The 14,430-nt window shown below is 38.8% G+C and overlaps 1 protein-coding gene across 1 annotated transcript in view; it reads right to left on the reverse strand.

Annotated features, from left to right (window-relative positions):
- Positions 1-858: 858 nt before the first annotated feature.
- The window catches only part of mtmr9 (myotubularin related protein 9), an 88,185-nt gene continuing 74,613 nt past the window's right edge, over positions 859-14,430 (reverse strand). Inside the window, exon 10 of the mRNA XM_068024110.1 lies at positions 859-4,036. Coding sequence (XP_067880211.1) covers positions 3,891-4,036 — 146 coding nt within the window. The 3' untranslated portion in view covers positions 859-3,890. The remainder of the gene's footprint in view (positions 4,037-14,430) is intronic.

Consider the following 14,430-nt stretch of genomic DNA (forward strand, 5'->3'; position numbering starts at 1 on the left):
TGATTGGCAAGGAATTAAATAGCATTATTCTTTGACTAAATAAGCTGCCCTGTATGAACAAGACAACATGTAAAACAACTTCAAACAAGCATTCAAGTGTTCAAAATCATGAGGTATTTTAGACAATGTAGCTGTTGCTATAGAAACCGTTCAATTGGTGGAAGGGTTGAGAACCAGAGGACATAGATTTAAAAAGTGATTGCCAGAAGAACCATGAGGAATTTTTTTTTTGTTTGTTACACAGCAAGTGGTTAGGATCTGGAATGCACTACCTGAGACTGTATCTGTCTCCACTACATTTGGGGCTTTCAAAAGGGAACTGGATAAGAACATTGGCAAAAAATTTGCAGCGCTATGGGGAAAGGGCCGGGGAGTAGAACTAGCTGAGCTGCTCTTGCAGAGAGATGGCATGGACACAACAGACAATGGCCTCCTTCTGTACTATGTTCTAATTCTATAAGCTTTGAAAGTAACACACATGCAACTCCTGACAACAAATTTAAATTTTATTTCAAAAAATCAAATTAAAACAATGCAATGATGGTTTTGTTGAACATAGGTGCTAATGAACTTAGCAGATAGGGTCTCGTACTCAAATATTTGTGTCATTAGAAGTACAAAATTTCAAAACAATGCGTGCACCGGGCAATTTTTTGACACACACACTGAATTACAGTAGGTCACACAGCACTGCTCATGATTCCTGAACAAACTTCAATCGCCTAAAGTTTACAATTTTCATATTAATGAAGAAAGCATGCACTTGTATGTGTAGGAAGGTTTTGAATTTTTAAAAAGTATTGCACCATATACAAGAACATCTGGTTCACATGATCGGACAGATTGAAGACAGCAGTGTTCTAGTACACAGGACAATTTATGTCATGTAATACAGAATGATTTAACACCATTATTGGACTTTGAGTAAAATGTTTCACAAACCATATTATGAAGTGCAACATGTTTAATACCAGTTATTCCAGTCCATAGAAAGAGTGTTATGGAGAATAAATTACATGCTTCTACAGATTCCTCATATGATTCCTACACTGATAAGTGAACTCCACCAACACCATAGAAGAAAGGCAAAGTGACAAACTGGTAGACCACCAATAGAGGTACATTTCTGAAACAACCCAAAAAACTAGCATTCACGTCACCAGCTTCAAAACCAGAGTATCATTGACACAGACAAATTGTACCCTAGCTTTGATGGAATTTAGACAGAGACTGTGATCCCACTTTGCTAAAAGCATCATCTGGTCCATCACAAAGTTGCACTAGCAACAGTCACATCTGCCTCTGGGACAAAGAGGAGGTTATCGGGTATCAAGATACTTGTGGCCCAAAAATCTGACAGCATTTGAATTGGTTACATTAAGACCAGAGGCCACAGTTTTTTGCCCCTGTGGAAGTGGGGTGGGATTTGGGGGAAGAAGAAGAAAAAGTGTAAAAGGCACTCACTTTTCAACTGCAGGTTGGAGGCTTTTAATTTTTATTCATGTTGTTAAAGCTACTGATTCACTTTCATTAGTTTAAACTAAATATGGTTTTAAACTTTCAAGTAGAACATTCAATCACTTTTTTTGATGCAGAATGTCCTTAAATAGGAAGTCTGTGTATTACCCAACACAGCACAACTTAAAAACCATCATGGACATCTTTCATTTCATTACCTTTGTTCATCTGTTACATTCCAAAAGACCTTTTTAAAATGGTAGTGTAATGGAGAGATATATACTTTTAAAAAGTTGGCAAGATCATATATTTTATTACAAGGATCTGGTAGCACAATAGCTCTACAAGCATGTGCATAACTAAGGATCTATATTGATTGACATTAATTTCCTACATAGACTGCTTTGCAGTATCAGTAACAACTACTTCAAGTTCACTTCAAATGTTAACCCATAAAAGGCACCATGCCCTCAAACATAAGCAAGCTCAAGTTAAAGCTTTAAAAGAACCTTTCTGGTGGAAGGATATAAAGTGCTACTCCAAATGAAGACTGGAAAGGACTCTGTTATGTTACCAGCCAGGACTTGGTAAAACTTCAAATTGCAGCCTCTTCATCAGAAATAACACATTTAACTTAAAAAGAAAACTGTGCAGCTCAGTAGGTTGTTAAAAGAAAGCTGTTGTTAAATCTTGAGAATATACTCTAAATGTATATAAAGAAATTGTAACTATTTCAAGTAGAGTATATTCTCAAGTTTTAATGATAGCTTTCTTGTAACAACCGACTGAGCTGCATTCTGAAGCTGCAAACTTCTTTAAATGTATTCAAAGAAATTATAACTATTTCAAGAGGTTTAGAAAGAGCAGCATTACTACCAGGCAATACAATGGATGATATAGCTGAAGTATAATCTTCATTAAGTGCAGGCAATGGCATCACAACTCAGAAATCTCAGATCACAACTATGTATTTAGATGTCTTAGTTCATTTGTTGAACAGTGTTTAATATTCTAGGGAGGTATAGTTTCTGTATCATTTTTACTGCTATTACTGTGTGTTAAGAAAATGTAAGCTCATCTCCTTTCCAGCTTGGGAGCTAATTTGGCCCTTTTTTGTCCTCCCTCAGATGAAAATGATCCGATCATTTCACTTTATTTTGTTATAAATGCATTTAAGAGCAATTATAATCATTTACAATCCTTACATACAAGATTGAAAACATCCTACTTGTAAAATACATCTCAACCGAATCAGAATTTAGCACAACCTACACATTGAGCTCTTCCATATTTTCATAAATTGACTGTTGCAATGAGTGCCTCTAAGGCTTTAAATGACGACATATCGGTGTCAATAGACATGCATGGTTATTTGGCCGTGTTGACAGTGACCTTGGTTGTGCCAAGTAGTAGGTGGAATATTTTCATGAGAGGAAATTTCAACTTTACTAGTCAAATCACAATTTCTAAGGAGAGCTGCTTCTGTCAAGGCCATAGTGCAGACACATTGAAAAGTTTAATAACTAATGAAACGAACTAGAATTAGTAATTTCCTAGGTGTATTAGTCAAAGATTCAGGCCCTGAAGTACTTCATACATCTGCCCTAAATTGTACATTCCACTATTTTGGTGCAAGTGTTAATAGTTATTTTAAGTTCTAATACATCTTAAAAAAGTCAAACACAAAAAAGTACACATGGTAGCGTTCTACAGTCTAATTTCTGAATCTTACATTGTTAAATTATAGAAGTAATGGACTTAATAAATTGCCTCAATGAGTTATGAAATTCAACAGATGCAACAGAATAAATTAGGTGCACTTTCTATTTGACAAAGTAAATTGATGTTTAACTCTTCAGACACCGTTGCCTTTATACATACAGCAAGACCAACAACATATGACAGATATGCCAGTGGACATTAGGCCACAATGGAAAACTCATCTCAGTTCAGCCATTTGTTCACAGTGAGCTCAAGCATATGGTGTGGTAAATGGAAGTACTCCTGGCATCAATGCACAGTGTACTCTAAGGTGAAGAGTAAAAGATACAAAGGCAAGTTAATTTAAGGAAATTTCCTTTCATATAATTTGTGCAATACTTGACTCGGAGTGCTCAATCCTAGAAAAAGGATGCAAAAATGTAAAAATACATTTATTCCCTAGGATGGTCAGCTCCTTAATCTGAACAGATGATTTTACTTTAAAACCATCCTGATGAACATCCTTCCACAAAAACTGTTAACAGATCATTTGTATTATCACTATGTTACTAATAGCTAGAATTCACCTAAAGTTTCTCACCGTAGAGAACTTGGTGTGCTAATACACTCAGGGATTAAGACATGCACATCACATACGAAGTGTTACTTTTAAATGTAGTAAATGTAATGGATTGAAAATTTGCCAAGTATTTTCAAGGGCGTTCCAGTTCTCAATCTTCTGTTTGTAGCTCAGCTAGCTGACGTCGAAGTGCATTTACTTTTGCCTGCAGATCCTTATTGTACTCAATTATGTGAATTATTTCATCCCAGGCCTCATCCAAGTATTTTGAACAACGATTCCAACGGAGAAACACACCTTTTAATTTAAAAAAAAAATTAATACTCTTCAAGGTATCTAAAGCATCTTTACAACCTTAGGCTCAAAGAACTGGAGCTTTTTTATTGGGAAAATGTACACTTTGAAATATAATTGAAGTTTTTAAAATGATGAAAGGAATAAATTCTGCCTGGGCCAGTGTTTTTTTGCCTTTTCGAGGAAACTAGACTTGAGAATGTAGGTTGATGGTGCAACCAAGTGTATTGCGTCTGGATGGAGTGGACTAGATGGACCAGTGGGCTATGTACATTAACCAATTAAACTCTAGAACATAGATGTCCAATCAGAACTAATCAGCCACAATATAAAATGCAGCTATACCAGTATTATGATAACCAAACGTGGTAGATTCCAATGTATGCCTCACCAAACTTCAGATCAAGATTTGCATTAATTACACAATTAAGACGAGCATTGAACCATGGGGAAATGAAAACACGAAAACAGGATTTACCAGTTACACAATTATGCGCAGTGCATCATCTCTTAACAATAACCTCCAATATTCCAGATGACTTGTGGTGACATTTTATAATTCACACCCACTTATTTTATAACTAAAGGAGCACTTCATAGGCTAGATCAAACAACTGAAGGTCTTTTATATTGTACTAGGCACCTCTGATCTACATGAATATAGCTATGCATTAAGTATACCCTGTACAAAACAAAGTTTACAGCTCCAGAGTTTACGTATACTCCATTAACTTCCTAAAATTAGATGTTAAATTATTACAGACAAACTTAAAAGGTTGAAGTAACATTGTAAAATTAAAGAAAATGTTGGATTAAGGTATGGCAAATCGGAATTTTGCGTTTTATAGCATGAGGTTTTCAAGTTTGGTGTTCAAGAACAAACCTGCATTTATATAGCACCTGTCCTATCCCCACTGTACCATAATTACAAGTATACTATACCCCATAACAAATCTGCTACAATGCATTACTTTAAGGCTAAAGTGCACAGGCCCCTTTAAGTCAAAATGCATACGGGTCTGAGCTTATCCAAAACTAATTCCTATTCAGGGCAGAAATCAGAATTTGAATTGTTTATATGGAGGTCAATAAAGAAGTTTTGTCTTCAGAGGTTCCCATGTAGATTCAGTTTATAGATACAAAGTAAACAGTGAAAGTTTCTTCAGATTAACTAAATTGCAATTTATAACCTCAAAATGCAAAACAGCTTTTATTTTTGCAAGCACCACAGAATTATCAGTACTATTTAACAAGAATTGAGAAACTACCAAACTTCAGTCAATTAAGCGCTAGAACATAGCTGTCCAGATAGAATTTCCCACACCACAGAATGCAGTCGTCCCACTATTATAATGGTTGAACATTCTAGTGTGGGAAAGTATTAAGCTTCAGATCAAGATTTGCATTAGTTACACAATTAAGATCAGCATTTAGGGTGGTGCAGTGGTTAGCACCGCAGCCTCACAGCTCCAGGGACCTGGGTTCGATTCTGGGTACTGCCTGTGCGGAATTTGCAAGTTCTCCCTGTGACCGTGTGGGTTTTCGCCAGGTGCTCTGGTTTCCTCCCACAGCCAAAGACTTGCAGGTGATAGGTAAATTGGCCGTTATAAATTGCCCCTAGTGTAGGCAGGTGGTAGGGAATATGGGATGACTGTAGGGCTAGTATAAATGGGTGGTTGTTGGTCGGCACAGACTCGGTGGGCCGAAGGGGCTGTTTCAGTGCTGTAGCTACAAAACAAAAATTAAAAAAAATTTCGAAATGTGGGGAACTGAAAACACAAAAGCAGAATTTACCAATTACACCATGCACTGGAGACTATATTGAGCATTGCACGGATCTTCAGCCATTGCTCAATTATCCTCAATATTCCACAGAAGATTCTGTGTAGTTATATTTTATAATATGCTCCCACTCCCATTCACAGCATTTTAAAACCTAAAGGAGCATTTAATGGACTAGTTCAGATAATTGCGAAGAGTTTCAGCAGTATTGTACTAAGCACTTTTGATTTACATATAGTTTTGCATTAAGTACACTCCATACATTGAACTACGCAGAATATACAGCACAAAAACAAGCCATTCGGCCTAACCAGTCAATGCCGGTGTTTATGCTCCATTCAAGCCTCCTCCCGACATTCCTCATCGAACTAACCATCAGCATAACTCTCTATTTCCTTCTCACTCACATGCTCAACTAACCTCTTTAAATGTAGCTATACTAATCGATTCAATCACTCCCTGCAGTAGCAAGTTCCACATTCTCAACACACTCTGGGTTAAGTAGTTTTTCCTGAATTCCCTATTTGATTTCTTGGTGCCTACCTTAGAATGATGGTCTCTAGTTTAGCTCATCACAAGTGAAAACACAAACTCTGTCTATCAAAACATTTCATAATTTTAAAGAGCTTTATTATGTCACTATTCAGCCTTCTCTTTTCCAGAGAAAAGAGACCCAACCTGTTCTTCATTTCTCGATAGGTATAATCTCATATTTCTGGCATCACCCTTGTAAATCTTGTTTGCATACTCTCCGTGACTCCATATACTTGTTATAATATGGTGACCAAAACTGTACACAGTACTCCAAGTGTGGTTTAACCAAGGTCCGATACAAGTTTGGCATAACTTCTCCAATTTTCAATTCTATCTCTCTAAATAAACCCTCGTGATTTTTTTTTTTAAGTGGCTTATTAATTAATCTGCACCACTACTTTTAGTTATTCGTGTATTTCTACTCTCCGATCCCTTTGATCCTCGACCCCATTTAGATTCTTATTTTCCAAGTAAAGTGATCTCCTGATTTTTCTTACCAAAATGTAGTACCTCACACTTACTTGGGTTGAAATTTATTTGCTAACTATATGCCCATTCTGCAAGTTTATAAATAACTTCTTGTAATTTGTTGCAGTCATCCTCAGTATTAACTATATTCAATTTGGTGTCATCTGCAAATTTAGAAACTGTGTTTTTGATTTCAAGGTTGAAAGCATTAATACAAAGTAAAATAAAAACAATGGCCCAAGCACTGATCCGTGTGGGACCCCACTTTCCGCCACTCTGAATAGCTACTAGATTTTACCCCTTGTCTCTGCTTTTGGTCTTGCAGCCAGCTAGCTACCCATTCTGCTACTGTCTCTTAACTCCGCATGCTCTGACCTTATTCATTACTCTATTATGTGGCACCTTTTCAGAGACCTTTAGGAAATTTAATTTGATAAATTACATCTATTGAATTAGCCTTGCCTACTCTCTTTGCTACCTCTTCAAAGAATTCAATGAGGTTGGTCAAGCAAGACTTTTTGTAATGCATGCTGACTATTCATTATTATATTTTTGGTTTTAAGCTTTTTTTTCCTATTTTACCTTTTTGTAGTTATTCCACTATCTTTCCTACCACTGATGTTATATAGCTCCTTGGACATGTTCCATCTCCCTTCTTAAATATAGGGATAACGACAGCTATCCATTAATCGTCTGGCAACTTTTTCTAAAATTAATATCTAGTAATGCCTCTACTGTCTCTGCCCTAGATTCTTTTAAAATGCAACCGTTCTGGACCAGGGATTTTTTCCCCCTCTTTCAGTTGAATTAATTGATTTAATATAACTGTATTTATAACAATAAAGAAATATCATTTCTAATATCATCCGATGTCATGTCCATCAGATCTGTCTCCCTGATAAATACTGAAGCAAAGTAAATATTTAGAATTTCTGCCATTTTACTACCACTGGTTGTGAGTTTATCCTGTCCATCCTTTAGTGGCCCTATTTGCATCCTTTTATTATTTATGTGCCCATCGAATATTTTACTATTTTGTTTTATGTTCCTTGATAATTTCATTTCATAGTTCCTCTTTGCTACCTTATTTTGTTTTGGCTTCTCTCCTAATCTTGGTATTCTCCCTTGTTGTGCTTTCCACAGCTATCCATGCACTTAGTGTTGGCTTGTTATCTTATCCTCAATTTTCCCATCTTTATTGATCCATGGTGTTTCATTAGAGTTTAGTTTGTGTTTTTTTTTGTGGAATATATTTTTCCTGGGCTCTGCTGAACAACATTTTAACTCTTTCCCATTGCTGTTCCACATAATCGTCTGTCAATAGTGTTGTTCATTTTATTTTCCCCAAGTTCTATTCTCAGCCCCATGAAATCAACTTTTCTCCAATCTATTACTCCAGTCTTCGTCATGCTACGCCCTTTTCAATTATCTTGAAGTGGTATATATTATGGTCACTTATCGCCTACATGTTACCCTACTTTTACTGTTTTTATCTGCTCTGGCTCATTCCCCATTACTAGACCCAGTAGAGAATCCTTTCTTGCTGGTCTTCTTACACACTGCATTAGAAAGGAACCCTGTTCAGAATGTAGAAATTTCATCCCCTTTACCTACCACTTCTTGCCAATTAATTGTGGGATACTTGAAATCACCCATGATTTAAAAAAAAAAACTCATTTCTTTAATTTGTTTCTATATTTCTTCCTCTGCCTGCCTTCTACAATTAGGTGGTCTGTAGACTACCCCCATTAGTGTGATTGATCCTTTTTTTCCCCCAAAAAGTTCACAGCTCCAGAGTTTACATACACCATATTCATTTTCTCAAAGTAGATAGACACTTGTTAGGAGACAAATGTAAAAGTTTAAAATATTGGAAAATTAAAAGCAAATGTTTGATAAAGGTATGGTAATTCAGATCTTTGCATGTTACAGCATCAGCTTTTTAACTTTGATCTACAAGAATGAACTTAAGAATGAATCCTTAGAGTGCCTTTTCTTGCAGAGTCCCAGAATGTCCAAAAGTGTTAAACAAAACAACTTTTGAAGAGTAGTCACTGTTGTAACCATAAGCAAACAAGGTGACCATCTTGTACAAAGTTCCATAAACAGCAATAAGATAAATGAGTTAATCTGCTTTTTGGTGCTGCTGGTTGAGGGAAAATGCAGGGAGAATTCGGTACTGTTCAAACAGTGCCATGGAATATTTCACCGGAGAAGGCAGACAGGGCCGCAGTTTAATGTCTTATCAAAAGAAAAGCACCTCCAACAATGCACTACACCCTCAGCACTGCACTGAAGTATCAGCCAAAAGATTATGCGCTCAAGCCTTGAGGAGGAGGCTTGACTAATGCCTTTCTGACTGAGACTGCTTAAGATCTCAGCATGCTCTTGATCCAGACATGGATGCAAGAGCTAAAATGTCAGAGAAAAAAGGTCAGGTGTAACTGCCTCAACAAGATAATATTTGACCAATTATGGCAATGGCTGCCAAGAATTGTAACGTCCAGGATTTGGCCAACAAGTGGCAGGTAACATTTGCATCAAATGGCATTGCATTATGACCATCTGAATCAAAAAGGAAACCCAGCCATTGCCACTTGACCTTCACCATCAATAGCGTAGGTGTCATCAGAAGCTTAATTAGAATAGGGGTACACTCTAATCACCACCTGACCTCTCGGAGCCTATTCGTCATCGACAAACATCAGTTCAGGAGTGTGATGGAATACTTACTGCCTGCTTGGATGGATGCAACTGCAAGAATAGTCAAGAAGTTTTACACCTCGTAGACCTGAGCAGTTTGCATGATCAGATCTTGAGTCACTATACAGCATACTGTGATCAAAAGCAGAAGCAGGCTATTTTGCCCCTTGAGCCTACTACGCTATTTGATAAGATCATGGCTAATCTGACCGTGGCCTTTCCTGCCTTCCCCCATAACCCTTGACTTCCTGGTCGATCAAAAATATGTGTTTAACTCAGCCTTGAACATATTCAAAGACCCAGCCTCCACTGCTCTCAGGGGTGGAGAATTCCAAAGATTAATGACCCTCAGAGAAGAAATACCTCCTTAATCAGTCTGAAATGGAATACACCTTATTTTGAAACCGTGCCCCCCTAGTTCTAGATTCCCCCATGAGATGAATTATCCTCTCTGCATCTACTCTGTCAAGCTGCCGTCAGAATCTTGTATGTTTCAATAAGATCACCTCTCATTCTTCTAAACTCCAATGAGTGTAGGCCCAACCTGGTCAACCTTTCCTTATAAAACAACCCCTTCATTCCAAGAATTAGCCTAGTGGACCTTCTCTGAACTGCTTCCAATACAATATACCCCTCCTTAAATAAGGAGACACAAACTATAATATATATATGATCTATATGACGCAAAGGTTATCTCTGTATCACCTTCCTCCATGACCTCTAATAGAGGACAAGAACAGCAATATCATAAGAACACCATCACCTCCAAGTTCACAATCACCTTTTCAGGGCAACTCAGCATGATCACCCACATCTTGAGATCAAACGCAAGTACCTTTTCCACTTTTGAGTTGCACCAATTCTTCCAGTACCACATCCTTATCTTTAGCTATCCTAATTGTTACGACCGAGGCAGGAGGAGCGCACTGTCTTTTCCAGTTCCACTTCTCCACAGGTCACAACATATATTTAAATGTTTACTCAATTACCAAAACGGTTAATCATATACTCCACTCTTTACCCCGAATAAAATACACCAACCAGGTTTCTTTAATAAGGAACACAATTATCAGTTTATTATAAAACAAGACTTATCCAGTAATGAAGAAAAGCATTAACACACAGATTGAAATATGAAATGTTCCCTTTTTACCATAGCCCCTCACACACACTGGCTAACCGAAAAATAGAGTTTCCCTGCAGAGCTCTTTTACAAAAAAAAAAACTTTGGCTAAATACATGGTAATTCCTGAAGAAAAAGGATGAGATATGTTGTGCAGAAAATGGCACATGGTCTAGCATCCAAACACACGTAGACAAGTCACTGGGATCCTTTCTGGAGCAGTTCCTCTCAGGCGGCGTCAAGAATTAATCTGACAAGCTTTCTAGGAGCTCCTCAGAGAAAAGAGGAAGGAGGCAAGCTGGGTGTTTCAACAGGTTGATCTCCAACTGCTTTCAAAAATAGTGTACACCGCAACTCAACCAAAACAATATCTCAGAAGCGAAACCAAATAGCAAGTCAGAACCTCCTGACCCTCATAAATCGTGACATGTCACTTGTCTTTAAACATCTCCTCCAAGTCACCAAGGTTTCTGCTTTTTATTGAGCTTAAGGCATGTGACTTTCAGTAAAGGTTGTTTTCAAACAAGACCTCAAGTGTCCTTCTGGTGACCTCTTTTAAAAAGAAAGTCCAACATCTATGAAATTACTTCAGTTCTCCAATGAATCTATCTCCACAATTCCTCAAAAAATTTACAAAAAATAGAAGCATCTTCATAACAATCAATTGCTACACCTCTTCCTCATATGGTCTTTCATTCTCACTACCACATACACAGAAAAACAAGGAAAAGCAGTAATTTGTCTCTGCAATTCCTTCATCCTCTAAGAGATTTCCTTTTTGTCTGTAACCAGCCCTAGCCTTTCACTATTCTTGTATTGTTTATATAAATTTTTACCATTTCCCTTTGTTACCAGCCATAACCCAAGCATAATAAAACATTTTTGCTTCCCTCTACATTTTCCATATTCTATTTGATTCTTTTTGTACTAGCCACAGTTAACGACTCATTTTAGTTTCTCTACTCATCCAAGAAACTTGCGTTTTTGCAGCACCATCTTTTCTTCACATGGGAGTACATTTAGTCTATACCCTAAGCCAGTGGTTTCGAAATGGGGTTCGTGAACCCCTAGGAATCCCCGTCGAGACTTACCAGGGGTCCATGAAATAATGTGGAAGTGCTTACCGAGCAGGACCAGCATTAAAGATGGGCAACCTCCCAGGGCATTGTGATCAAGAGTAAGCAAATGAGCCAGAGATTGACTTGGTGTGAGCCAGAGGCAGAGTGGAGTGCGAATATCACACATGCAGTGCAGAGTAGACTTAATCACTTAGGAGGGGTGTGCCATGGAGGAACGCTGAGAGCAGCATGAATACTGTATAGTATAAATTTAGATGAGAGTTCCATGATTACAAATCCATTTGAAAGAAAGGGTCCTTTAACCAAAACGGTTCAAGAACCGCTGCCCGAAATCGACACCTATTGAACCATTTCCCGTTGTTTGTGTACTTTGTCAGTTTTTATTTCCAACCTATTTGAGTTCATTCTCATCTCATTGAAATTAGTTTTTTTTCCAGTCATATACCTTTTTTTTTTTTAAAACTGTACCCTTTGCTTTTTACTTTTTTGTTGAACATAATTTTTGCTGATTCTACGACTTATCTTTTCCATTTAGTTTTCTAGTTCTCTTGGACACATTGTACAAATCCATCCCATCACTGGCCACTTCTACTATTTTGCAAATTTATTGTTTGGTAATTACTCAATATAATGGCCCTATTCTCACTGCACTTTAATCTAATTTATCTATATTGTCATGGAGTCCATGGTTTGCAAGACCAGTGGAGGAACATGTGCAGACTGTTGTCGAACAGATGATTTGTTGAATTCTGTTAGGTGCACTCTGGTTTCAAAGCTGGTTTGCTTTTTGGGGACAGACCCTAACTTAAAAGTGAAACTTAAAAACTTCAGGTTTCTGGGGGTAATTGAAGCTGGGGTTGGAAACAGATAAGACACAGTCATTTGACCAGAAGTATGTGACTAGAACTATCCAAGCTCAGATTTGAAGGGCGCAGAGTTCAAGGAAGGTACAGGCTTTTCAGCAGAGAAGCTGCAGAGAGAGAAATCGGATTCTGGCAATCATAGTCATTTACGGCACAGAAGGCAGCCATTTAGCCCATCAAGACCATGCCAGCTTTCCAGAGAGTTCTGCAGTCAGTCCCAGTCTCCTCCTCGATCCCCGTAGCCCTGCAAATCTATTTTGCTCAGGTGGCCATCCAACTTCCTCTTGAAGTCATTGATTGTCTTTGGTAGTTCTTCTTCCCTTAAATGAAATAGAATGCTCCTCGGCTGCCCAAATACTACATATTCACATGCTTGCTAATAGCAGTGCCAATAGCTGATAATTGTGCTTTGGATTGGACTGGCCATTGGCAAGTAAGAGTTGTGCCAATTGCTTTTGGTGACTTAAAGAAATACTGGTGGAATCACACCATCAAGACTGTTGCGTGCACAGCTGAGGATGTTCAAGGAGGCGACACCAACTGCAGAAGTTTGAGCTCCGGGTTTCGGAACTCAAGCGGCGGCTGGAGTCACTGTTGTGCATCCGCAAGGCGGAGGACTATGTGGATAGCACGTTTAGGGAAGCGGTCACACTGCAGGTTAGGAGCATGCAGGCAGATAGGGAATGGGTGACTGCCAGGCAGTCTAAGAGAACCAGGCAGGTAGTGCAGGGGTCCCCGATATGATCACACTCGCTAATCGGTTTTCCATTTTGGATACTGGTGAGGGTGATGGTTCCACAGGAGTGCAGTCAGAGCCAAGTTTGCGGCACCACTGGTGGCTCAGCTGCATAAGAGGGGAGGAAGAGGAGTGAAAGAGCAGCAGTGATAGGGGATTCATTAGTTAGGGGAACAGACAGGGGTTTCTGTGGCAGTAAACATGACTCCAGGATGATGTGTTGTCTCCCTGGTGCCAGTATCAAGGATGTCAGAGAGCAGTTGCAGGACATTCTTCTGGGGAAGAGTTAACAGCCAGAGGTCGTGGTCCACGTTGGCACCAATGACACAGGTAAGGGGCGAGGGGGTGGGGGTGGGGTGGTGGGCGGAATGAGTCCTGCTTTTTAATCTCCTTCCTAGCTCCCTAAAATCTGCTTTCAGGGCCTTAGGTCCTGAAAGCAGATTCTAGGGAGCCAGGAAGGAGATTAAAAAGCAAGACCTGAAAAACAGTAATCTCAGGATTATTCCCAGTCCCACGTGCAAGTGAGCATAGGAATAGGAGAACTGAGCGATTGAACACATGGCTGGAGAACTGGTGTGGGAGGGAGGGCATCAGATTTCTAAGACATTGGGACTGGTTCTGGGGCAGGTGGGACCTGTATAAGATGGACGGGTTGCATCTTAGCAGGACTGGGATGAATATCCTTTCAGGGATATTTGCTAGTGCTGTTGGGGAGGGTTTAAACTAAATTGTCTGGGGGTTGGGAACTTGAGAGGGAGCTCAAATTGGAGGGAAGCAAAACTAGTAACTTGTCAAGGGTGTGGGAACCAGCAGCAAGTATCAGAGAGGAATACCAAGGTGCACAAAATACTGGGGGAGGTAGATAGCACGAAAGTAGGGAACAGTACATTATTAGGTGGGGTCAGAGTAAGGGATAAAGTAATAAAGTCTGAATCAGGGTTAATGTGCATGTATGTGAATGCACATAGTGTGGTTAATAAGACTGGTGAGGTACAGGCGCAGATTGCCATGTGGAAAAATGATGTTGTGGCTATAACAGAGACCTGGCTCAAAGAAGGGCAGGACTGGGTGTTAAATATTCCTGGATACAAGGTGTTCAGGAAAGAGAG

Source organism: Heterodontus francisci, chromosome 3 (genome assembly GCF_036365525.1).
Source record: "Heterodontus francisci isolate sHetFra1 chromosome 3, sHetFra1.hap1, whole genome shotgun sequence".
NCBI lineage: Eukaryota > Metazoa > Chordata > Chondrichthyes > Heterodontiformes > Heterodontidae > Heterodontus > Heterodontus francisci.